General features: G+C 47.8%; 1 protein-coding gene across 1 annotated transcript; it reads left to right on the top strand.

Annotated features, from left to right (window-relative positions):
* Nucleotides 1-4,094: 4,094 nt before the first annotated feature.
* Nucleotides 4,095-6,631, top strand: RASL11A (RAS like family 11 member A). The gene is made up of 4 exons (XM_043478245.1): nt 4,095-4,357; nt 4,729-4,785; nt 4,888-4,967; nt 5,953-6,631. The coding sequence occupies exons 1-4, from the start codon at nt 4,249-4,251 to the stop codon at nt 6,424-6,426; spliced, it is 720 nt and encodes a 239-aa protein (XP_043334180.1). The 5' UTR covers nt 4,095-4,248; the 3' UTR covers nt 6,427-6,631.
* The last annotated feature ends 20,629 nt before the right edge of the window (nt 6,632-27,260 follow it).

The raw sequence follows: 27,260 nt of genomic DNA, 5'->3' as shown, positions 1-27,260 counted from the left end.
TTATGAAAAGAGTGAGGCAGCAACTGCAGCTCTTATGCTGAGATGGAGAATGTACAGAGGCGGGAATAAAGCATCCAAGACTCTGCTGTGGGTCTTTCCAAACAGCAGGAGCCATGTGGTGAGGAGCCACGGATGGGCCTTCTCTGAGTCTCACATAAAAAAAGGCACAGAGAATCCTCACAGAACTTTCCCAGCAAGAGTGCAGTTTATGGAAATCATTTGGGCTAGAAACGGGGCGCCACGGGGTACTCTTTGCTGTCTATGAAATGAGATGATGGCTTAGCTCAAGGGGAGGTGTGATTGAGTGTCTGCTCCTGAGGAAGAACAAGAGTTCCGATTAATTTCTCACAGGAGATGAGTAAGCAAACAGCTTGAAGATGCTTGAGAGCAGAGACGTCTCCTGTCCTTTGCATACAGCTCTGGCACTTGCATGTACTAGGGGCCGCCTCCTCAGGGACAGGTCAGGGGTGTTCAGGAGCCCCCAGATGAAGCCACAGTATGGCCTTCACTACCATTCACGGTCTGCTCCCCAAACTTTGGGGTCATTTTATTGTTGTTCAATTACTAAGTCGTGTCTAACTCTGCAACCCCATGGACCGCAACACTCCAGGCTTCCCTTGTTCTTCACTATGTCCCGGAGTTTGCTCAGATTCATGTCCACTGAGTCCGTGATGCCATCCAACCATCTCGTTCTCTGTCGCCCCCTTCTCTCCTCTTGCCACCAATCTTTCCCAGCATCAGGGGCCACTGCATCAAATCTGAGACCGTGTGCCACACATGTCCTACCTTCCTGGTTTTGCTCATGCTGCTTCCCCAACTAGATAAGACCTGTCTCTACCCTTGTGTTTCCATCTATCCAATATGCCCAGAGACCAGTCTTTTCTCCCTGTAGCTTTCCCTGATAACCTGACCCCCACCTCATATTTCTAACATAAGGTCAAAGTATGCAGCATTATAAACCAGCGTCTTGTGTACATTGCAAAGCGATCACTGCCAAAGCTACAGTTAACCATCTAACAGCATACCGGTGGCTCCCTTCAGTCTTTTCGCCTCCCTTCCAGCGTTCCCCTCTGGTAACCACCAGTCTCGCTCTCTGTATCCATGATTTCGTTTTTAAGTATAGCTGACTTAGAATATATTAAGTGCACAGCATAGTGTTTCAATACTTTTATAGATTATACTCCATTAAAAGTTATCGCAGAGACTTCCCTGGCCGTCCCGTTGGTTAAGACTCCATGCTTCCACTGCAGGGGGGGTGTGGGTTTGATCCCTGATCAGGGAACTAGATCCCACATGCCTCTCAGCATGGCCGAAAAGTTTAAAAAAAATTTTTTTTTCCCTCCATTTCACAGGATTAAGATTAAGGAAGAATTAAGATAATTGAGAATTTTTTTGTAAACTCAAGAATAATATATAAATGATAATTTATTTTTTTTAATTTACTTCACAATGCAGATGCCTGTGAAGGCAGGTGAGAGTGTCTTACACATTGTTGTCCTCTCAGTAAACGTTTGATAATAGAAAGCTGTTCTCTGTGTTCTGTACCAGCGCTTAGCAGCTTTGCTGAGAGTAGATTTTCAATCATTTGACTGTTGAACTGAAATAAAGTAGGGAGTGGGTAGAGGACAGAGCCTAATTTTTATACCGGGGAATTTAGGATACACAGGAAAGGTAGCTGATATTGGGTGATGGTGCTGGAAGAGATATTCTTGAAGTCCAGGAGGACCCCTGGAAAAGTTTTGTCTAGGGCTGGAAATCAAGCTCCTGTGGCTGGTGAAGGTTAATAGCATCCGGAGCCTGCTATTTGCGTATTACCAAATCTACTCTTCACACTTCTAAACACCCACAGATCTGTATATTCATATCTGTGCCTACACACTTCTATTATCTTTTTAAAACCACTTCAGCATGCCTGTGTTATGTTGCTTGCACCGCCATATTACATAACTGGACACAAAGAAATTCAAATGAAATAGAAGACAAGCACCTACAGTTGAGGCAAGGCTATTTATAATTCTACCATTCAGGTACATGTCTGCATTGAAAGGCCATGGGTGATCTCGTGTGTTTGCAAACACAAAGAGCTTTCCAAGGAGAATGGAGTAACGTTTCGAGCTCTCTGAGCAAGGTGCAGTGTAAGTGCAGACGGATCGTAACTGCCACCAGGTAGAGAAGAGTCTTAGGAATCTTCCCTAAGGGGCGACCTTAACCTACAACGATCATGTGATTGTATATATGACAGAGAAGGTAAGGAAGTCAGGTGAGGAGACATGCCCATGATTCAGCCAAGAAAGGGCTCTCTTGTCCCTTGTAAGGTCTGCATTTTAGCCTCAGGAGAGTGAAGGGTGTGTGCACAGAGCCCATGACTGCTGCTCACCACATGTACCCTCTCCCATCTCTGGGTTCCTAGCGTAGTAGCAGCATGTGTCACCTCCGGGAGGATCTGACTCCAGCTAGTCCTGGTCTTCTCTGCTGGGCATTGGCAACACTCATTCCCAGCTTCTCAGTTCTGGCCAAGGGATGTAAGAGAGCCTGCTGGATTCTTCTGAGAGTTACTTTGTTTCATAATAAAAACAGACAGAGGGTTCCCTCCTTCCCTTCTGGCTTGGATGAGTATTGATCTTTGGTGAAGCAGGAGCCATTCTGTGCTCAAGAAGCAGAGGGCAAGAGAACCTGAAAGGCAACAGCCCAGGCCCCTGTCACTGAACCCGGTGGTTTCAAGGTGGCTCTGTAAGTCACCGCCATCTTAGTGGGACTTCTTCCTGGTCAGGGAAGGCGGGTCAGGGCTTCACATCTCTCCAGTCAGACAGGCTGCAGAGAAAGGGACTGCCTTGTGCAGAGCCAAAAGCCAGTTCAGCTGACACAAGGCGGTCCCTCTCCGGGTGTTTCTTGGAACACTTTCTCCTGAGAGCAAGTTAATCTCAAAACCAGGGTTTGGGGATGAGGTTACACATGTGACTTCTGTCTTCTCCAGTTTACACAATGACGATCCCATTCATTCAGAAAGTCAGTCAGTGAACTCACAATTAACGGCCTCCTAAGATACCACTATGTGCTGGGCACCCAAGACCAAGCTAGAGGCCCTGCTTTCCGAGACAGACATGAAATAAACACTCCACCAGGCAGTAAAGACAGCTGGGGGTCAGTGCTGCTGAGGGTGCCCTGCGAGTGCATCACTGGGGTACAAGGCTGGGGATGACAGAGATCAGAGGAAGCGACCCCGGGGGAGGGGGAAGGAAACCAGTCCACTCCCGGATTCTTCAGATGGGAAGCCAGGCAAGCAGGAGGGAGGGAGCAGAGGAGACCCCAGGAGACTGAGGCAATAGAAATGAGGGAACTTGGCGATTAACTCATGTGGATGTGAGAGGGGTCAGAGTCAAGGCCTTTCAAGGGCAAGAACTGAGAGCCAGGCTGTTTAGCCTGGCCACTGTGGACTCAGAAACCCAAGACAGGCCCGCTTTTGCTTTTGTGTCCTCTTCCTCCCCCTTCCAAGCCCACCCTAAACTCCACTTTACACCTAGAAGTAAGCACTTGTGTAAGGAAGCGAACGAGTGACTCAGGTCCTAGGACAAGATCTGATGGAGAAGTAGTCAGAGCTCACAATGGATGGGACGCTGATTGAGTGTCGCTAACGAGTCAATTGCGCCGGCGTCAGCAGCCAGGCTGGGTCTGGAGACTGAGCTGTGAACGACTGCTTCCCCAAGGGGCCTTCACAAATCTGGAGCGAGGTCACACTGACCGCGCCTCCCTTCCACCGGCAGTCAGGGCACTTCTCCTCAATAATGCTGCCCCTCAGCATCTTTCAACGATACAAATGGCAACATTGGACAGGAGTTTATCCTTCCCATTGATGCGGAAACATCTGACCGATCGCCTATTTCCTCGTCCTTTCGTCCCCCAGCTCATAACTCTGATCTCAGATTCACCCACTGGTCTAGTGACCCAGGGCTCGCCTCTGCGGGATGCAGGGGCTGCCTGGCGACGCGGGCGCAGTGGAGGCGGGGTCTCCAGGGATCGGGGGCCGGCGAGGAGCGTCAGGCGGCTGCGCGGCGGTGACGGTCGCCCGGGCCCTCCGGCTCCGCCCCCAGCCCGCCGCTGCGGGAAGGGGCGGGAAGAGGAGGCGGCCGCAGCGCCCCCAGTGCGCCCAGCCCTTTAAAAGCCGCGGGCCTGGCCAGCCGCGCCGGCCGTCGCGGTCCTCGCGCACGGGTATCCCCGCGCTCCAGAGCGCGCTCCGTGCGGCCGCCCACCATGTCCGGGCACTTTCTCCTCTCGCCCATCCCCGAGTCCTCCTCCGATTACCTCCTGCCCAAGGACATCAAACTGGCCGTGCTGGGCGCCGGCCGCGTGGGCAAGAGCGGTGAGTGCCCCAGGGACAAGGGGGGCTCTCCGCGGAGTGGGGGAGGGCAGGGGAGACCCGCTCGTGTCCGCGCGCGTGCCGGCCTGCCGCCCGCCCCGCTAGCCTGGCTTCCCGCGGCTTCCCCCGGAGCATCCACGCCCGGGCCCTGGCCAGTGGGCACCTGTGTGGTGGCCGGTGCGGCGGTAGCACACCCCCGGCCGCACCCGCCTCAAAACTTGCGGAGGCCACGGCCGCGCCCTGGGCTCTGCGGAGCCTTGAGGATGCGCGCGGTACCCGCGGCTCCGCGGCCGGTCACGCCCTCTTTACCGACCCGGTCGGCTTTGGCAGTCCCGTCCTAGTCCTGCAGCTGAATTTTCCTCTTTCCTTTTCAGCGATGATCGTGCGCTTCCTAACCAAGAGATTCATCGGCGATTATGAGCCGAATACAGGTTAGATTCTTTTCGCGCTGTTGGGGCTGCGTGCTCGGATTTTTGTTTTTTTTCCTGACGAGACTGTGAGAATTTAAAACCCAAGTCTCTTTAATCCTCCAGGCAAGTTGTACTCGCGGCTTGTGTACGTGGAGGGAGACCAGGTCTCCCTGCAGATCCAGGACACCCCCGGGGGCAACCAGGTAAGGACTGCGGGGAGCCGCTGGCCCACGCGCTAGCGGACGCCGGAGCCAGGTGTCTAAGCGAGCCGGTTGTGCCCTGAGATGCAGGGGCCTTCCCAGGTGGCGCTAGTGGTAAAGAATCCGCCTGCCGTGGCCGGAGATGGAGGGGTGGGCCGTCCCCAGGTGGGGCCCAGTCGTTGGAGAGTTAGAAACCGGTCACAGTAGGGGGCGGGGGCGGGGAGAGGAGGTCGTTAGAGGCCGCCCCCTCCTGTCGGCCACCTCGGAAACGGGGAGTCAGGCTTGCCTTCTCTCTGCAGCAGCCGCCCCGGCATCACTGGTTACAGGGATCCCAGGAATTCTGTAAGAGTTCAGGCTCCAAGGCTGAAACTATGTAACTATGGGGTGGGACTCTGGAGAGGGTCTTCTCTCCAGGAGGACCCTCGAAGCGCTCCCGTTTCTAGCTGTTTCTGCAGTACCTGCATTCAGATAACCCCTGGGCAAGCTGTCAGGAATGTAACTTGATTAACAAGTTACTAATTGCTCTCTGTTCTAGAGAGGGAAGGTCTGAAAGAAGGAATTTGTTTCTGTAACATTCTCAAGAAGAATTTGCTAAAAATATTTTTATGGGTTTGGGAATAGATATTTATCTTGGCTTATGCTCAAAGATTTGTTTGTTCGAAGTTAGTTCCCTAAAAATTGCGCCATCCTGACTTGAAAGTTCTCACTAAAGTCCTTCTTCAGTCAGTCCTCCAGGGTTCATCACAGACAACCTGCCAAGCTTTAAAGTGATGCATGGGTAACAGCTCAGAAAATAACCCAGGCCGGGACCCTGCCTGAGAACTGGGTCTTTCCATGTTAAAAGCCTCCTGCAGAAGCCGGGTAGCATCTGAAAACTATATTTAGTGATTTATCTTTCCAACGTTTTTTTCCAAGGGTGGCTTTGATGTTCTCTTGATGCCTTCCCACTGAGGCCTTCCTTGATCCGGGCTCATTTCGCTCTTTTCAGGTCCAGGACAACTTCATGCAGGTGGGTGACCCCTTGTCCAAGTGCGTGCAGTGGGCAGAGGGCTTCCTGTTGGTCTATTCCATCACGGACTACGACAGCTACCTGGCCATCCGCCCCCTGCACCAACACATCCGGAAGGTCCACCCCGACTCCAGAGCCCCCGTTGTCATCGTGGGCAACAAGGGGGACCTGCTGCATGCCCGGCAGGTGCAGACCCGAGAGGGCGTCCAGCTGGCCAACGAGCTGGGCAGCCTGTTCCTGGAAGTTTCCACCAGTGAGAACTACGAAGACGTGTGTGATGCGTTCCGGCATCTGTGCAGAGAAGTAAGCAAGCTGCACAACCTGGGGGCAGAGAGGAGGAGAGCGCCGGTCGTCCCGCGGCCTCGCTCTCCCAACATGCAGGACCTCAAGAGGCGCTTCAAGCAGGCTCTGTCCTCCAAGACCAAGGCCCCCTCTGCCCCCACCCTGGGGTAGACACAGGACCGCCCGCTGCTTGACTTGTCTCCTTTTAACCCATGCATTCGTGCTACTGAGAAGACTGGGGGGGGGTCCCCCTTTTTAATCAGACGCTCAGAGTTTATTTTTATACAGACTGTTGGTTTTCAAGTGTATATGTATTTCTGAAAATTCACAGTGATTGCCTAGAAGCTGGATAAAGAGTGTTTGTTTTTGTTTTTGTTTTTTTTAATAAAAGATTTTTAAAAAAACTAACGGCTACCCACTTTTCCATTAAAGGGAAATGACAACCTTGCCCCCTTTTTTTTCAATGTCTTTTTATAGAAATCATACTTGCACCAGAGCCCAGAACTGCTCTGAGCTTGCCCTGGGTCTGAACTCTGATTGGTGGCTTCCGCAGTGTGGGGTTGGTTTAGAAGGAATCTGTGGGAGAAAGAAGAGTCTGTGGAGGAGGAATGGGATTTGGATAGCTGCAGGATGGCTCAGCTGGGAAAGAACCTGCCTGCCAATGCAGGAGATGCAAAAGACTCGAGTTCAATTTCTGGATCAGGAAGATCCCCTGGAGAAGAAAATGGCAACCCACTCCAGTATTCTTGCCTGGAGAATCCCACAGACAGAGGGGCCTGGCGGGCTACAGTCCATGGGTTCACAAAGAGTTGGACTTGACTGAGCCTGCGCTCCCACAGATATCTTTAATTAGGGCACTTTTCCCCAGGCATGAAATTGACACCAGGTAAATTTCAAGGAGAGAGGTTCCTTGTGCATAAATGCTAAAAAATTATAACATGAATAACATTATCATTTATTGATTCAAATGGAAATTTATCCTCTACTTCATATTAGAGAAGCAATCTCCCTTTCAGTATTGCCATTGTCAGTAAGTGCACCCTCCCTGGAGTTGCTTGAAAATTCTCCACCCCTCTCTGTCTCCCTTACCCTCACCAGTGGGACACTTGGTCTGTCTCTTCTCCTATTTTTCTCTAAAGCATCTAGGCCTTTGCAGCTCTTGCCTGGATTGGCAGGCAAGCATGTGGACAAGACTGGTTTCTCTGCAGAATGGTTTCTTTCTTCACACCCAGACAAACTTACTAAAACCAAACCTGATCATCTTGTTTCTGTGATTGAAAAAACCCAGCTAGTTTCCCCTTATCTACTGGATAAAATATTAATGAGGCATGGAATCAGGATTATTTACCACCTCTCCAGATTCATTACTCCCTCCTTCCAAAACCCTTGCCCCCCTACACACACACACACACACACACACACACACACACACACACACACACACACACACACACAGAGCTGACAATCCATTCCAACAGAACACTCTGCCTTTCTCATTTTTCACCAGGTTCTTTCATGCCTCCCTGCCTTGACACAAACTACTGCCTTGAATGTTTTGTCCTATTCTCCACCTAAAACATCTTTCAAGTTCCATGCTATATTCGACTGCCGGGGCACCCTCTCAGAATCTTCCTGTAGCGTTTGTGTTATAACCCAACCTGCTTGAGGGCAGTCACGGCATTTTATGACTTTGTACTCCGGTGCTACTAGCCCAGTGCTTTCACATAGGCTGGTGGGTTTGCAGTAAATATTTGATGAATGAATGAGTGACTATATTATTTTTGGTGCCCAGGACAATCAAGGCAGATGATGATGAAACAACTTGTCACTTCTGCAGAATGAGGGCAGGAGGTGTTCAGAGTAGTTGAAGGTTCTTTATTAGCAGTGGCAGAGAGGAAGTATTGCTGACGAGTGTAGAACTCCTGAAACATTTGGCAGAATGTTGAAAACTTGGGTGGCTGAGGACAGGACAGTCTATGCACATTCGTAAGGTTTGCCTTACCTCCAAAGTGTCATCATCAGTCTGGGGGGGCCACCTCCATCCTCACGAAGGAGAAGGAACTAAACATCCTTGGTCCTTCTTCACCCCTCCCCCGCATCATCACTCTGTCTTGAAATTCCTGACTCTTTCTCTATCCACCAATCATCCTCCTTCTGGTCAAATTTCAACTTTAATTCTGCCCTTAAACTGCAGAATGATTTAATTAACATGCCTATCAGTGAGGTTCTGGAGGACTGGACGGGGTCCAAATGGCTAAATGATACATCCTGCAAACATTCTGTACTTGACATGCGACCTATGAAAAAAGCAAACTTGAATGAAGGGGAAATAAATCAATTAGAACAGAAGAAAATAAATTTGTTTTGCTCATATTGAGATAAAGGGCACCACAGAAGTTCTGGAGTTTATTAATATCCCTTTCAAGAAAATGGATTAAAGTAAATAGCCATGGAAGGTGGCAGTGAACAAAAGAGCAAATAGGAGAGACCAGATGACTGTTTAGTCAAGAATGTGGGGCTTGAGTAGCTTTTTTCCTTTGAATGTGTTGCAATTTTAACTGCTCATGATGCAAAGTCACCAATTCAAATTTACAATGTGAAGATATTTTGTGTGATTATAGTTTATCCTTACCATTTGATCTGTCTCCAAAAGGAGGCTTGGAAAGACTTGGCTGAAATTTTTCTCAAGCTACTTTGAAAGATGTGATCTAGAGGGAGAAAAGTCCCCAAACAATGATTTTTCAAACACCATTAAATTAGCCAGGGCTCAAGGCGAGTGAACCGTTCAAAGTGATGACTGGGCTGTGAGAGCAGACATTTCAGCAGAGTAGAAATTTGCTGGTCCCACATGAAACATTTGAATGCCATCAGGTGCCTCCACCCCAGTAGAAAATCAGCTTTTTTAGGACTGGACCAGTCATCATCATTGAATTCAGCCCCACAGCACCTGTAACGGTCTCCCGAGCATAACAGCAACCCCCCAAAAGATATTTTGGGCACCCTCCATCAAACTGTCAGAGGTGGCTCTTCTCCACCTGGTGAATTGGAAAGAAAATGTTCTCCAGAGCAGGTCTACTTGAACAAAACAGGTATCATCCCTTTAAAAAAAGTTTTAATTTTTTTAATTGAAGTATAGTGGATTTACATTGTGTGCTAAGTTGCTTCAGTTGTGTCCGACTCTGTGCGATCCTATGGACTATAGCCTGGCAGCCTCTTCTGTCCATGGGATTCTCCAGGCAAGAAAACTGGAGTGGGTTGCCATACCCTCCTCCAGGGGATCTTCCTGACCAAGAAACTGAACCCAGGTCTCCTGCATTGCAGGCGGATTCTTTACTATCTGAGCCACTAGGGAAGTGTTGTGTTGATTTTTTGCTGTACAACAAAGTTATTCTGTTTCACATATACATACATTCTTTTTCATGTTCTTTTCCACTATGGTTTATCACAGGATTTATTTTCTTTTCAAAGATTTCTTTTGATGTAGACCATTTTTAAAGTCTTTTATTGACTTCGTTACAATATTGCTTCTGTTTTTTCATATTTTGCTGTTTTGGTCCTGAGGGTGAGGCATGTGAGATCTTTGATCCTTGGTCAGGGATTGAATCTGAGTCCCCTGCACTGAAAGACAAAGTCTTAACCACTGGACCACCAGGGAAGTCCCATTATCACAAGATACTGAATATAGTTACCTGTGCTATACAGTAGGACCTTGTTGTTTATCCACCCTATATATTGGGTTGGACAAAAAGTTCATTCAAAAATCCAACCGGCTCCAGTTTTCTTGCCTAGAGAATTCCGTGGACAGAGGAGCCTGGCAGGCTAAAGCCCATGGAGTTGCAAAGAGTCACACACGACTGAGTGACTAAGACTTTCATCTCCTTTGAGCATCATTTCGTGTTCCATGAGGATTAATTCGTAAAGTTGTAAAAACACTTGCTACCGTTTCTTACTAGCACTCTCTATTTACATTAGAAGAAGCAAAGATTATTTGCTTGGAAACGCTCACATGGATTTATAACTCGGGAAAAATTGGGAAGATTCAGGAGCTCCTGCCAAAGAACAGTTACCAAGCTGCCTTAAGGAGGCCACATAGGTGGGCTCCTAAGTGAGACCAACCTCACACCCTGCCTTGTCGTCAACCCCCTGTGAACTTGGGCAAAGTGAAAAAAAGAAGAGTTTCCTTATCTTAAAATGGAGCTAACACTACCCATCAAGCAAAATTGTTGTCAGAGTCTGACACACACGAGGTACTCAGTTGTGGTTGTTGTATTATTGTTTTTTTTTTTTTAATTTTTAAAAAACATTTATTTAATTTATTTATATGACCGTGTGGCATGCAGGATCTTTGTTGCATCCTGCATGATCTTTCATGGCAGCAGTGCTCAGATTCTCTCGAGTTGTGGTTCTTGGGCTCAAGAGTTGTGTCATGCGGGCTTGGTTGCTCTGTGGCAGGTGGAACCTCAGTTCCCAGACCGGAGATCAAACCTGCATCTTCTGCATTGCAGGATGGATTCCTCTTCTTTTTTTTTTTTAATTTTAATTAATTCACTTTTTTAAATTGAAGGATAATTGATTGCTTTACAGAATTTTGTTGCTTTCTGTCAAACCTTCAAAAAGGAGAGGATATATGTATACCTATGGCTGATTCATGTTGAGGTTTGCAAGATGGATTCTTAACCAGGGGACCACCAGGGAAGTCCCCTGTCACTATTATTATTTTGAAGTTGTTTTAGGAAAGGGCGTACTTGAACACTCTAAAAGGTATAAGTAGTTGCTTTGAATGATGTGATTTTTCCCACTTCACATCTGGGAAAAAGAAGGTTTGCTGAGGGGCAGTTATTCAATCAGTAACAATACCTAACAATTATTGACCTTTTATCATGTGCTAGCACCTTAATTTTCTCCCCAATCCTTTGGGTACCGTTACGATCATTCCCATTTTTCAGATGAGGAAACTGAGGCTCAGAGAAGTCACATAGTCACACAGAAGCCAGGAGGCCTGGCTCCAGGAAGAAGAAAGAATTTCGAAGGCTGCTTCCCTGGCCTTCCATAGGGCCCGCCAGCAGCTCTGGGGGAATCCCTGGGACCCTGTTGCTAGTATTTGAACCCTGGAGGAGGAATCTGCACTTCAACGATCACCCTGAGGTCCTGAGGCTGTCTCCTGTTTGAAAGCTCTGAGCAAGATCCCAGTCCAGACTCCTGAACTCCACCCCAGGCTTCATGTTTAACCAGGGGAGTCAGACTTGAAGGGGGGAAGGCAGGGGTGTCACAGGAGCAGGGGGCCCGGACTGGCCTGGTGCTGTGGCTGGTGAGGCAGGTGAGGCTGGTGTTGCATCCAGGTCGCAGGGCTGCCCTTCCCTCCGAGAGCTCCTCCCTGGGCCGCCGCTTCGAAGGCTATGGGGGTCGGGGTGGGGGTTCAGGCCGTGGGTGGGAGCCGGGGTGATGGGCATGGCCAACATGTGCAGGCCCCAGGGCTCTATCCTCTCCCCAGACTCTTCTCTGACAGGCACCTGGAGGAGATACCTCCACAGCAGCACCGGTGATTCACATGCTTTCTTTTCTCCAGGAGGGGGAGGTTAGCACCTTGCAGGGGAGGAGGGGGCGAGCTGAAGGTCACCTTCCCAGGGCTGTGGCAGTGAGCGGTTCACAGCAGAGTGGATTACTGCTGGAGCAGAGCTTCACGGTGCACAGTGGGGCTAAGAGTGCCTCCCCGCCCCAACTCAGGGTGAGTGTACCTGCTGGGGTGGGGGGCAAGAGAGAGGGAAAAGAAAAAGGTTTAAAAAGAAAAGTCAATGAATTTCTCCAGATGAAGAAAATATGAGGCTTCTGCCCCAGTGTGTGAGAGGCCACTGGAGATCTGTGTGCTGGTTATATCTTTGTAGCATGATAATAAGATAATAAACAATAATTACCTACCATGGCTACTGAATATGCACTGTGTTCCATGAATTATGGTAATAGAGTTCTCCAGAAAAACAACCAACAAGATAAAGATGGATTTGTATTTATTATCATAATTTAAAATATTTATTTATTTGGGTCTTAGTTATGGCACACAGGATCTTTACCTGTGGCATGCAAGCTCTTAGTTGTGGCATGTGAGATCTAGTTCCCTGACCAGGGATCCAGCCCAGGCCCCCTGTACTGGGAGCATGGAGTCTTAGCCACTGGACCACCAGGGAAGTCCCTCTTATGACTACTATTACAAGGAACTGACTCATGTAATAATGGAGACTGAGAAGTTCTGCCATCGGTGAGTTGGGATCCCAGTGGTGCTGATGGTGTGTTTCCAGTCTGAAGTGGCCAGTCTCAAGATCCAAGGGCAAGTGTTTCAGTCTGAGTTCAGAGGCAGGAAAAGATGAATGTCCCAGCTCCAGGCAGTCAGGCTGGAAGGAGTTCCCTCTTACTTAAGGGTCAGCCTTTCTAGTCTATTTAGGCCTTCGACTGATTGGATTAGGCCCACCACACCAGGGAGAGCAATCTGCTTTCCTCGGTTTCCTGAATCACATGTTAATCTCATGTAGAAACACCCTCCCAGACACACCCAGTATAACATTGGAGCAAATATTTGGATACCCCATGGCCCAGTCAAGTTGACACATAGAGTAATTTAGCCATCGCATACAGTAATTTAGGTGCACTCACTCATTTAACCCTCCCAATGATTCTATTAGAGTAACTCATTGTTTTCATCCCCACTTGACAGATGAGGAAAATGGGGCTCAGAGAGGCTCATTAACTTTCTCATAAGCCTCTCAGCAGGTAGAGTGGCACAGCTGAGAGTCAAGTCCAAGTCTTTCTGATTTGAAAACCACTGTACTATACTTCTTTCCAAGCCAATCATCCCCCTGCAGGCACCCCCGGAAGCTGCTACCATTCTCCTGATGAAGAATTTGACCTTGACTATTGCATGGTACACCCGTCAAGGTTTTTATTTACAAGCAATAGAAAAGACTCTAGCTGATTAAGTTAAGAAAAAGAAAAAAGTGGTGGCGGGGGTTTATTAAAAGGCTTTTAAGTAACTCACAGAATCACTGGGTGAGCTAGAGAATGACTGCGGGGGCTGCACAGTTAGACAGAGGCTAAGAAAATATCTGGTGTTTTCAGCATCTGCTGTGGCGGTGGTCCCTGCCTCCCACCCAGACCTTTGAGGTGAAGGCTCACTCCAGACACTGGTAAGGGTTCTGACACCAAGCAGTGGCAAAAGCCACTGCACCCACTGAATGGTGATTGAGTGCTGCAGAGGGCTTCCCTCCTTAACTGTAAATGTGACGATGGCCAAGGCCATATTTATTTACTTACTTGGCTGTGCCGGGTCTTTGTTGCAGCCTGTAGGATCTACTTGCACCGTGTGGGATCTATTTCCCCGACCAGGGATTGAACCCAGGTCCCCTGCATTGGGAGTGTGGCGTGTTAGCCATTGGACCGTGAGGGAAGTTCCTGCAATGACTGTCTTAATCCATGCTTTCTCTTGCATGGGCCTGCATGGTTGCAGTGACATCTGCCTTCAAAGCTGCCAGTTTGCCTCCAGAGGAGCCACCTCTGGTTAGTGGGACCCTGGCTGACCATGCAGGGCACATTGTGGGCGAGAGGGCATGTGAGCTTGTGAGAGCTGATCACGAGGGTGGAGATCTGGAGGAGGTCCCCAGGAAGATGTGACCTCTGCTTTGACCTGACAGCTGGCCCTGGGCAACTGGAGGTCCTTCACCCCGCCCCCTGTCCTTGGAATGTGCCCTTTGCTTGTCCTCCCTGCTCCCAGAAGCTGCAGGGGACTTAGCCTTGAGACAGTGATGTGTCCAGACCATCTGGACTGTGCATCTGACTACACCCAGCTAAGGCCTCTGGGTAAACTTTCAAGATTCTCGAGGGTGGGGTGGAGATCTAGTTGTCTTGCAGCCGCTCCAGACGCCACATGAGTTCCCTTGCTTATTAAACCTTCTGCCTATTGGTCTGAGGTGTCTGTCTCTTTCTTCTGATTTTACCCAGGAAGCTCCCGAGGAGGGCAGAGGCCTCTCACTGCGATTCTGACAAGGATGCAGTTAGTGTCCAGTCATGTTCTTTATGGTGTCTTTTCCCTCTGGCAGGAGATCTAGTCACATCATGTCATTCAGTTGTCATGTCTTGCCCGTCTTCTTTAACCCAGCTCTAATATTTTTATGTTCTTCTGTCCAAAGCCCAACATTTATTGGCAAAGTCACTTTTAGAAAATACCATACTTCAGTAGCATTTCATACTCTTAACACGACTACCTGAAAAGCATCGTTGAATCTTTCTGAAGGCGTGGTTCCTTTGGTACAAAGCTGACCACTTTTTTTTTTTTTTTAATTTCATGCTTCAGAAGGTTAAAAAAAAGGAACATTTTACAAGATTCCCTTTTCTCTTTCTGGGGTGCACTGAAAACCTTGAGTGCCATGAACAAGCAAGAAGGAGGCACCTGACCAACGATTTTGAACAGAAAGGCCCTGGTTGCTTGAATGGCCGGCTGCATCAGACAATTAGGACTGAGGACAGTTTAACTCATGAGTTCCCACGACACCCCATGAGGTGCAGTCCAGGAGCACCCTTTCCTCAGTCCCCCTCTTCATTGTCCCCATTCCCCAGCGCACTTTAAGAAGCCAGCATGCTCACCTGTGATTGTATTTTAGGGGCACTTGGAGGAGGAGCTTGTAACAGACACTCAGGTCTCGAGGCCCATTACTGGCCCCAGAGTCAGCTTCTCTCTTTTCCCAGCCATCTGGGCATTTGAAGGGAGTATCTGTGTGAGTAATAACAATACTCATTCCATGAAGGGGTTCCAAGTGAAGTCATTCAACTGGTGGCAGATTTAGATGCTCGAAAACAGGCAGTCACGTCACTTCCCTCACACTGATACGCACATCCGAACGCCCACTGGAAGGATGGTCAGGATCCAGAGCCATGGAAGACTCCAAGTGGGGGACACTTGTGCAGGTGGTCGTCGGAGCAGCCCCTCAGCATCCTTCATCCCCCTCCTCCCTCCACCCTCTCCCCCGAAAGGAAGGCCGCTGCGCCTCCCTCCTTGATCTCTGCAGGTTGACGTCAAGCCTGTCGGAGGCGGTGGGGTCCTCCCTCGTCAGTCATGGTCGAGTCTTACCTGTCTGTCTAGAGTGGCAGTCCTCGTTTCCCAGACATAATCTTCTCTTGGTTCCCACCAGACCTTATGTATTCATCGACCCTAAACACGGTTTGTCTGTTCTGTTTCCTGGCCCACATTAGTGTGCTGCTTCCACATGGAATTCCTGCCCGTCAAGCTCCTAGCCTGCCTGCAAGAGCAGATGCACAATCTAATTCTTCCATGGAGCCTCCCCTGACCCCTTCACGCCTCCTCCCTGGGCCCCAAGCACATAGCAAGTGCTTTATAGTTACTCTGAAGTGAGTTGAGTAATGAAGGGAAAAAACCCGAACAGTTCATTGCCTCCGTTACTCTTAGTAACGCTGACTAGAGTCACAGAAATTATAGCACAAGTGAGCTAAGGGACTATCCGGGTCACAGGAGAGTGGATGGTTGCCAAGGGTCAGATTAAATTAACTTGAATTTTACGTATTCTTACTCTGTTTGTGCTGGGAGGCTGGACATAGTGATGACTGTGTGAGGCCACTTGGCCCTGACAAGAATGTGATCTTGCTGATGCTGAGTTTGTCTGAGAACCAGAAGTCTGATGTTTGTAAATATTCCTTTAAATGCAAGCATTAAGGGTAGAGGTTGTTTGTGCACGTTCTTCCGGAAGAAGGTTGACAATCCAAGTGCTACATGCTTGTGGCAGAGGCCAAACCGACCTGCTCGGTTCCCGTGAGGCCCTACCTTGCAGGGTCCATGTCGCTGGGGCCATGTCACTGGGGCCACACCACCTCCCACCACTCCCCTACCCTCGCAGCTGGTTGAATGTTCTCTGCCATCCGTGATCTTGTTTCATCCCTCCTTGCTGAGACCACAGGGCAGGAGGGGAGGGGAGCAGGAGCCTCAAGACTGACGGAGCTGGGCGCCCGTGTCATTGACCCGCTGCCCACAAGGCAGCTCCTTAGAAGCAAAAGAATTTCTGTTAGTAACTGACCTTTGCTTTGGTGTAGCTTTCTGGAGCCTGCACACATTTTTCATGGCTGCTGCCTCATTCAGCCATCGAGGGAGCCTGTAAATTAGGCAGTGAAGCCATTATTTCCACTTTTGGGAGGAAACCGAGGCTCAGAAAGACTACAAGCTTTGACCACATAACTAGAATGTGGCAGGACAGGAATCAGAGCCTTGTTTTAATGACTGTTCCCGTGCTCTCTCCACTCTACACACCACTTTGTGCAAACATTCAGAGCTTTGTGCCGTCCGATGTTCAGTCATTGGCATTAAGCTGGCTTATCGGGTGATAGAGTGGGATGATAGCAGTATGTCACACTTGTGCATGCTAAGTTGCTTCAGGCGTGGCTGACTCTTTGAGACCCTATAGGCTGTAATCTGCCAGGCTCCTCTGTCCGTGGGATTCTCCAGGAGAGAATACTGGAATGGGTTGCCAGTTCCTCCTCCCAGGGATCTTCCCAACTGGATCGAACCCGTGTCTCTTATGTCTCCTGCATTGGCAGGTGGATTCTTTACCACTATCACCACGTCTATGTAGGTGGCCAGAGTCAAATATACCTGGTGGAGCAGAGTTTTCCAGTTTTATTTTTTTTGAAATGGGTGTATTATGTAGTTCAGAAAAATGTAAAACTATAAAAAGGCATGAAGTGGAAATCTGAAAATCTTCACTTCATTCTGTCCCTATCCACCCCATTTCACCCACACAGCCAAAGGTAGCTCACCGCTTGTACTACCTTACAAGTTGTTTCGAATATGTTTTCTTCAGACCAAGGTTAATTTGAGTCTCTTCTCTTCCGGAATATGGATTCATGTAACCATGTAGAGTAGTTCATTCATTTGTCTTTGTTTACTTGGCTGGGTCAGGGCTTGGTTGCAGCATGCGAGTTCTGGTCCCCTGACCAGGGATTGAACCTGGGAGCACAGAGTGTTAGCCACTGGATCACCGGGGACATTCCAGTGTCGCGTCATTTAGCAAGAAAAACTTACCTATCGCGTCTAGATTCTGACTTTGAGTTCAAACCAAAGGTCTTTTAAAAAAATAATTTTATTTATTTATTTTTGGTTGTGCTAGGTCTTGGTTGCTGCCCACGGGCTTTCTCTAGTTGCAGTGAGTGGGCTTCTCACCGCAGAGGCTTCTCTTGCTGTGAAACACGAGCTCCAGGCGCATGGGCTTCAGCAGTTGCAGCTCTCGGGCTCACTGGTTGGGCACACAGGCTTAGTTGCCCCACAGCATGTGGCGTCTTCCTGGATTAGGGATCAAACCCATGTCTCCTGCATTGGCAGATGGATCCTTTACCACTAAAACCAAAGATCTTATGATAAACCCATGAGTAGTCATTTTGTATAGTTACAGAATTGGGCTCTTCTTTTTTACTCCCTTGGGAAAGCAATTCCAATATATTCAAGTGTTGGCAGTGTTCAAACAGCCTTTTGAACAAGCTGAATTCACCCAAGGAATAGTCATGCCTCCAGACTCAGTCCCTTGAGGACTCTGACCCAGTAGACATCTTCCTGTTGTATTGCCAACGGGTGTTTAGCAGGTCCACATTAGGATTCAGTAAAGTGCATGAAATGTGATGTGGTGGTCAAGCTCCCAGCTGGTTTGAGTCAGAGCATCACTGTTCTGGTGCAAACTGACAAGGACTATGGTGAAACCAGGGATTCGTGGGCAAAACATCTTCTACAGTCCCAGATCAATGCCTATAACAGGAGCACCTCAAGTAATTTAATTCTGGCTATTTAAGTTTCCCAAAGGAGAAATTTCAATAATGCTGAAAGTGACTGGGGAGATAGCAACAAACATGCCACACTAAGGAAAGGAATAGCATTCAAAATGTACCAAAGACATAGCTAACAACAATGGATTTTAACAAGTGCTGAGACCTCTTACTCGCTGGGTAATGTCCAATGGAGGCTGTGAATTGCGGTGGAGTTGAGAACCATGTGGAAGGGCAGCAGAAGCGGCTGATGGACCCCAAGGCATCAGCAGAGCACAGAAGCAGGATCCCCAAAGTGTGTGTGCACACGCGTGCACATGTGTGTGCATGCGTGTGCCGCCACCTCCCACTGCAGATGGCAGGGATATGGACAGACCTCACCCTGGGAGCTGAGGAGCTGACCCTCTGCAGGCTGACCTGAGAGGGTCAAGGCAGAGAAGGCGTCTAGTCTTTGTCTTTTCAGTTTCTCGGAAAGCCCTCCCCCCATCTCTGTTTTGTGCGACGATAAACAGGATTAGAGGTGACTCTTCCCTTATGTACAAGTCCTTTGTAGCTAGCTTCTCTCAGTCTGCTTGAATGACCCATGGGGGCAGACTGGGGTGCCCCTCACAAAGGAGAAAGCACATATCACATAAAACCCCACTGAGAAGGCAGGGCGAGAGATGGCACAGTCAGAGAGGTCAGTGGAAATGAAGTCCCCAGGATGGAATCACAAGGGACAGGAAATATTTGTCCTTTTTCAATCATGGAAGCCAGAGTGGGTGGGCAGGCAACAGTTAGCAGCAGAGGGACCCCGAAAGTTGGGGGGCCCTGTGCTGTCAAGTCCCGAGCATCATCTGGATGGTTTGACCACTCTGAATCAGGAGGACAGCTGTCTACATTTTCATTAGGGTCTGGAGAAATAGCAATTTGAAATTTCCATCACTGGCAGTTTCCAGAAATTCATAACTTGGATCCATGGACCCCCAACACCAGACATTCTCATTCATTAGATGTGCTTTTTTTTTTAACTTAAAAATTTATTTATTTAATTTTTGGCTGAGCTGGGTCTGTTGCTGCATGTGGTCTTTCTCTAGTTGAGGTGCACTAGCTTCTCACTGCAGTGGCTTCTGTTGTTGTGGAGCATGGATTCTAGAGTACAGGCTCAGTAGTTGTGATACATGGGCTTAGTTGCATGTGGGACCCTCCTGGACCAGGGATCGAACCCGTGTCTTTTGCATTGGCAGGCAGATTCTTATCCACTGTGCTCCCAGGGAAGCTCCATTTGATGTGCTTTTGGGGAATCCCATGGACAGAGTAGCCTGGCAGGGGCTACAGTTCATGGGATCACAAGAGGCAGACATGACTTAGCGCTATCTTTCCTTTCCTTTCCTTTCCTTAACAAGCATTCCAGTTGCCTCCTCTGTAGACAGTCTCTGGATACTTGGAACACAGAGTTGATCAGAGTGAGACTGAGCCAGGAAAGCCCCCCTGTTCTGTGGGCCTCTTGCTGGTTTCAATCACCCAGCAACTAGCCCACATTTGGATAAATCTGAGCTGGAATTCCCACTCCACCTCTTTATAACTTGATCGAAGAACCCAGCCTCTCCACCCTCAGTTCACGTGATTTGTGTGAGCGGTAAGTGAAGTGACGTGTAAATGCATAGGAATCTGGCACAAAGTAGGCGCCCAAGAAATCTGCATTTTTATTGTTGTTGAGATTAACTCTTAAATGACTTCTGCTTGTCTTCATATCTGTTGTTTATGCTCCAGTGTGTTTTATCCCTTGGCTGTCGTGCAGAGCTTGATCAAATAGAATAGGACAGTGATTAATGATGGTGAATCCCTTCCAAGAGTGCTCTCATTTGGCACCCTTTCCCCCCCTTGCTGGGAATAATCTAGCAGAGGCTGTGCCAGTGTTCTTTTCCCAAATATTTTACCTGTTGCTCTTCCTTGCCTTGCACAGACACACTGTTGCTTCCAGGATGATATAGGACAATGGTCTGAGGTTCAGGAGGGTTGGGCATGGAAGCTGGTTGGAGAGGAAAGTGGCCCCTGTTCATGCTGGACTCAACAAGCCAACCTTTCAGATGAAACAGAGGTTGGGATCCAGAGTGTGGCCTGAATCGGTGCGGTCAGGTGTGACAGGTGAGACGAGGACAGGAGGTAGGGCCAGGTAGACCAGGTAGGCCAGAGGGCACTCCACAGGCCAGGAGTAGACGCTCGAGGGGAGATGGTACCAGTCAGAGCTGGAGAGGTGCCCAGGGTCTGAGGGTTGGGGGTTATGAGCTGGAGAAGAAATGAGAAGCATCAGCACCTGGAAGTCAGGGAGGTCATCCCTTGACCAGGTAAGAAGCCAAGGACTCCTCCCTGAATGAGAGGAACCATTAGAAACAACTGGGCTGGAGCCAAGGAGAAGAAATGGGAACACCTACCTACCTGGCAAGTGACCTTCCAGAGGGCGAGCAGGTACTCCAGGAAAACCACTCTTCAGTGCCTTGTACGGGTAAGAATTACACCAGAAGAAACGTGCCCACCCAACCCACAGCTGTGCAAGGCCTGTGGTAGGTGAGCCGCAGACACTGGCTAGATTAGTTCTTGATCAGTTAGGAAAATACATTTCAGGGCTCCTTTTCACTTCACTTCTTCCCTGAAGTGAGGAATCCAGGTTTGGAGAAAGCGAGTCATCTCTTTTGTCCTGGTTATGATTTAGTGAAGTTCTTGGTGGCTCAGATGGTAAAGAATCTGCCTGCCTGTGTCGGGAAGATCCCCTGGAGGAGAGTATGGCAACCCACTCCAGTATTCTTGCCTGGAGAATCCCATGGACAGAGGAGACTGGCGGGCTACAGTTCATGGGGTCACAAAGAGTCAGACACAACTGAGTGACTCACACTTCACTTTTGCCCCAGGAGGGTAAGCAGGACCTGTTGTTTCATCACGGGATTCCTTAGAAGTCCCCTCCGCACAAACCTCCCTCCCCACAAGTTTCTGCTGAACTGGGATTCTAAGTTTAGCCGTTTCCTCCCTCCTCCCCCAGGCAGCGCTGGGGCCTAGAAGACACTGCACAGGGGGAGGGCCTGGCTAGGAGGGGATGCATAGGTTTAGTTGGAATTTGGCTGAGTCTTTCTTAAAATGGAAGTGTGTCAGTTAGGAGTACTACTTTTGGCTACAATAGAAACTCCAAAATGACAGTGGCTTAAATAAACAGGAAGTTTCTTCTCATATTTAAAAAGTCCCTTAACTTAGAAACAATCCAGCATCTTTTATGAGATGAATGAATAAACTGTGGTTCATCCAGGCTACGGAATACTAATTCAGCAATAAAGAGAAGTGAGCTTTCAGGCCACAAAAAGGCATGGAGGAGACTTAGGCACATATTGCTAAGTGAAAGAGGCCAGTCTGAAAAGTCTACGTATTATATGATTCTAGGCATATTCTTTGGCCACCTCACGTGAAGAGTTGACTCATTGGAAAAGACCCTGATGCTGGGAGGGATTAGGGGCAGGAGGAGAAGGGGACGACAGAGGATGAGATGGCTGGATGGCATCACCGACTCGATGGGCATGAGTTTGAGTAAACTTCGGGAGCTGGTGATGGACAGGGAGGCCTGGCGTGTTGCGATTCATAGGGTCGCAAAGATTCGGAGACGATTGAGTGACTGAACTGAACTGAACTGAAGCATATTCTGGAAAAGGCAAAACTATGGAAACAGTAAAAAAGATCAGTGGTTGTCTGGGATTCCAAGGGAGGGAGGGATGAACAGGTGGAGCATAGGGGATTTTTATGACAGTGAAACTATTCTATATGATACTGGAATGGTTGGATCCCTGTCATTTTCCCTGTCAAAACCTACAGTATGTACAACATTTAGAGTGAACCTGATATAAACTATGGACTTCAGTTAATAAAAACGTACCAATATTACTTCATTGAGGTTAACAGATGTACCACATTCAAGCAAGATTCTGATTTAAGCAAGAAAACTGTGGGTAGGAGGAATTCTCTGAATTTTCTGCTCAATTGTTTCTGTAAACCTAACACTGTTCAAAGACAAAGCCAATGAATGAAAAAAAAAAAATCCAGTGTAGGATACCTTGGGCTGAATTGGTAGTTCTATTGCTATCTGAGATTGAGGAAACCGTTATCTTTCTGCCCTTCTAGCTAGCGTGTACCTCTCATCCTCACGGTCTTCCTTATGGTCCAGGATGGGTGTGGAGCACTAGCTATCTAAGTTCCAGGCAGCAGGAAGGAGGATCCCACATGACCTAACTTTCATTTATTAATCTTCCCAGAGTCCTACACAATACTTGCATTTGTATCTCCCAGCTTCAAGAGAAGCTGGGAAGTGTAGACTTTTCTCTGGGTGTCTTTGGCACCCCTAGGGATACTGTAGTTCTGTCACTAAGGAAAAATAGAAGGGGCAAGACTATTTAGAGTCCCTTGGACTGCATGGAGATCAAACCAGTCAATTCTAAAGGAAATCAACCCTGAATATTCATTGGAAGGACTGATGCTGAGGCTGAAGATCCAATACTTTGGCCACCTGATGCGAAGAGCCAACTCATTGGAAAAGACCCTGATGCTGGGAAAGACTGAAGGCAGGAGGAGAAGGGGGCGGCCAAGGATGAGATGGTTGGATGGCATCACCAACTCAATGGCCATGAGTTTGAGCAAACTCCAAGAGTTGGTGAAGGACAGGGAAGGCTGGCGGGCTGCAGTCCATGGCATCACAAAGAGTCAGACATGACTGAGCAACTGCACAACAGTTGGCTAGCCGCTAGGTCTCTACCTCATTTTATTTTATTTTGTTTTATTTTATTTTATTTTATTTTTGCTGCACCATGCAGCTTGTAGGATCTTAGTTTCCTGACTGGTAATTGAACTCATGTCCCCTGCAATGGAAGCATAAAGTCTTTATCACTGGACCATCAGGAAGGTACCAGGGAGGCACAACCCTTCTTGGGAGCTTAGGGTTTGGCTTTTTGAAGTTCTGTAGTTTCTCAGTGACCCTGCTTGGGGGACACTGCTAGGTCTTGCTCCAGCCTGGAGGAATTTCAGAAGGCATCTGTGACTTATGGGGAGGAGTGTGGGGACTGCTGGACTGGATAGGCGCTAGAAGGAACACTTTCCACCCCTGGCCCCTTCCTGCAAAGGCTCCCAGGGGGGCAGGCTGATACCACTTTTCTACCCTCGTATTGGAGGGAGAAGCAGGATGGAGTGAAGGGTGACTGGGGTAGTGATATGAGTGCAGTGGCAGCACCCTGGGCCTCCTCCTCTGGGGAAGGGAAGGCCTGCCTCTGTGCCAGGCAGGGGCTGGGGCAGCAGGGCACGGCCCCTGTTTTCTGTGCAGTGGGAAGCGGAGCAAACACACCAACTCCCAGTTCCTTTAGCCAGGCTGGGTGCCCTCCCTCATGAATCACAACCCTCTCAGCAGAGCAGAGCTGCTGGCAGCTGATGGAGCTTCTGCCTGACAACACTCCCCGTGATCTTCCCAGTGCGTCAGATGCCCTGTTAATTGCTCTAAATGACGACACAGCACCAGAGGGCAGAGCAGTGGGCGAGGCTGTGACAGGGGAAGAGAGCAGGGAGTCATCCAAGGAGACACTGGGTCTGAGCAGACAGACCCATGTGCGCGATCTGTCAGCCTATTGGGTGGTGAAACCTAACTCCCCTCTGACTGCTGTCGGTGTTGGAGCCAGGGGTGGGGGAACCTCTGAAACTCCAGCCACGTGTTGGACTCGAGGGTTGAGGGCGTTTTCTCTGCCCCACCCCTCTCTGCTTCCTAGACCCTGGGGACTGTCAGAGCCCAGATAATTAAGGTCCAATATCTCTTTTTCTTTTTGTGTGAAGAAAACACTTTGTTTTAAAAACCATTATGTGTTTCACTGGGCTTAGTCGCTCAGTTGTGTCCGACTCTTTGGGACCCCAAGGACTGTAGCCCGCCAGGCTTCTCTGTCCATGGAGATTCTCCAGGCAAGAATGCTGGAGTGGGTTGCCATTCCCTCCTCCAAGGGTTCGAACCCAGGTCTCCCGCATTGCAGTTGGATTCTTTAACATCAGAGCCACCAGAGAAGCCCATGAATACTGGAGTGTGTAGCCAACTCTTCCCCAGGGATCTTCCTAACCCAGGGTCTCCTGCATTGCAGGCGGATTCTTTACCAGCTGAGCTACCATATGTCTGCTTAAATATAAAGTTAGCTAACAGTGGCCATCAGGTATGGGGTAACATGTTACCTGACAATTATCTGGACTTATTTAGCAGTTATTCAAAGGGACAGCTTGGGGAAATGCCAGAGAAGTGAGCAGTAGATTTAAGCCTTGAATCTATATACTCTTGGCCAGTGTGAGGCCTCGTCTCTGTGTTTTCTTTCTCTGGTAACTTCAGGCTTGTTGATGCTTATCCTTGGAGCTCTCCAAACCTGGGCTTAGTTCCTGAATGGTGTTTGTCTTTCCAGAGATAACAAAGACAGACACAGATGATAGTGGGATGAAGTGCAAAGAGGCACAAGTGTCATTCTGTGTGAATTATTTAAAAGACTCTTTCTTGCTATTGAAACACTTTTTTTAGAAATGAATGAGAACTGAATCGCAAAATCACATAACAATTGTCCTAGCTGTCAGATCTGCCGCTCCACCCAAAATCATTCCTCAACAAAATGATTTCCCTTTTTATCACTCCACATTATCATTTTTTTATCATTCATTGTTCATCTTAAACATGGACTGGGCAGGAAGTTCTGCATTTTCCCATTTACACTCACAAAAAGCTGGTTTCTATGGTGTCTTTTTGAAGGTTCATATGAGGATATGTGTGCCTAGTCATTCAGTCATTTCTGACTCTTTGTGACCCCATGGACTGTAGCCCACCAGGCTCCTCTGTCCATGGGGATTCTCCAGGTAAGAATACTGGAGTGGATTGCCATGCCCTTCTTCTAAGGGATCTTCCCAACCCAGGGATTGAATCATGTCTCCTGCATTGCAGGCAGATTCTTTACTGTCTGAGTCACCAGGGAAGCCCCTTATATGAGGATAACAGAATGCAATTTACTAATTCTGGCAGAAAGCTCCCCAAAGTATATGCTATTCCCTAGAGAATCCCATGGACAGAGGAGCCTGGTGGGCTACAGTCCATTGGGTTCCTAAGAGTTGGGCATGACTGAGTGACTAACACACACACATACACACACACACACACACACACACGTGTGCTTATTAATTTTAATCAGTTGCAAATTGTGTAGATACAACATTGAGATAGAAAATGCAACTTCTCTTTCTTTCCTACTCACAGAGAATAAAGTGGGTCCTGAAATATTTTGGCTCAAGCATGTAACATTTTATAGAAAAAAAGACTTTCTTAAATTTTCGAATCAGAAAAGACTTCTTCACATTTGAGACAATATTTTTCTACAGGATATAAGAACATGATTATAAAAATGAGAAAGTAATCCTTCTTTGAAATTAGCTTTTTCAGATCATTGCAACAAAGTCATAGCATTAAAATGAAAATAAAATTTTAACTGAGATAAAATGACTTTATAATACAAAAAAGCAATCAGCATGCTTGCCTGGGAAATCCCATGGACAAAAGAGTCTGGCAGGTTACAGTCCATGGGGTCACAAAAGAGTCAGAAACGACTGAAGTGACTAAAACGACAACAGAAACAGTGAGAATAACACTAATTTAAGGCAATTTTCCAAGTCAGTCTTGGGAGAAGGATAAATCATTGTAGATGATTTAAACAAATGAATTTTACAGGCTCATGGACTTGAACAGTTTTTTTGTTCTGTTTTGTTTTGTTTTGCCACACCACATGGCACATGGCCTGTTAGTTCCGGACCTGGGATCCAACCTGTACCCCCCTCATTGGAAGGCAGATTCTTAACCACTGGGCCACCAGGGAAGTCCCTGGCTGTGCCATTTGCATTGTCATCAGCAGTGAGTGACAGTTCCTGTTGCTTCACATCCTTACCAGCGTTTGGGCTGATCAGTAGCTGGGGTTTTAGGCATTCTAAAAGTGTGCAGTGGTATCTTATTGTTTTAATTTGCAAGTCCCTAATGACTATGATGTTGATCATATTTTCATATATTTATTTGCCTTTTGTATTAATATGTCTTCTTTGATGAGGTGTCCTTTCAGATCTTTCACTCAATTTTTTTTTTTTCCTGGCTACACTGAATGGCTTGTGGGACAATTTCTCAATCAGAATGGAACCCAAACTCCCAGCAGTGACAGCACTGACTAAGAATGGGACTGCCAGAGAATTCCCTTTTGCACAACTGAAATTCATTTTTGTTTTCTGATTTAGTTTGAAGAGTTCTTTGCATACTGTAGATAGCAGTTCTTTATTAGATATGTGTTTTGCAATTTTCCCCTCCAAGTTTATGGCTTATCTTCTCATTCTCATGACAGTGTCTTTCACACAGCAGAAGTTTAAAATTTTAATGAAGTTCTCTATTTGCCAGGAGAGAAGGATAGGGGAAAGAGATAGTTGGGGAGTTTGGGACCAACATGTACACACTGCTATATTTAAAATGGATAACCACCAAAGACCTGCTATATAGCACAGGGCACTCGATCAATGTTATGTGGCAGCCTGATGGGAGGGGATTTGAGGGGAGAATGGATACATGGATATGTATGGCTGGGTCCCTTCACTGTTCCCCTGAAACTATCACGGTAATGTTAACTGACTGAACCCTAATAGGAAACAAAAAGTTTAAATTATTTTTAAAAATTTAATGAAGTTCAACTCAGCCTTCTTTCTTCCATGGATTATACCTTTCGTGTTGACTCTATAAGTCATTGCCAAACCCAAGGTCATATAGATTTTCTCCTATGCTATCTTTTAGGAGTTTTATAGTTTTGCGTTTTACATTTAGGTGTATGATCCACTCTGAGGCAGTTTTTGTGAAGGGTATAGGGTCTGGGTTTAGATTCTTTGTTTGTGTTACGTGTGGATGTCCTGCTCATCAGCACCGTTTGTTGAAAAGACTATCTTTTCTCCATTGAATTGCCTTTGCTCCCTTTCCAAAGGTCAGGTGACTGTATCTGTGTGGGTCTCTTTATGGGCTCTCCATTTTGTTCTATCGATCTATTTGTCTCTCTTTTCTCCAAGCGCACACTCTTTGATTACTGCAGTTTTATAATAAGCCTTAGAGCTAGGTGGTGTCAGTCCTCTGATTCTGTTGTTCTCCTTGAACCTCACGTTGGCCCTTCTAA

This window comes from Cervus canadensis, chromosome 9, assembly GCF_019320065.1.
Source record: "Cervus canadensis isolate Bull #8, Minnesota chromosome 9, ASM1932006v1, whole genome shotgun sequence".
Classification (NCBI taxonomy): Eukaryota; Metazoa; Chordata; class Mammalia; order Artiodactyla; family Cervidae; genus Cervus; species Cervus canadensis.
Note: the sequence above shows the minus strand (reverse complement) of the source record. Positions and strands in the feature narration are given on the sequence as shown.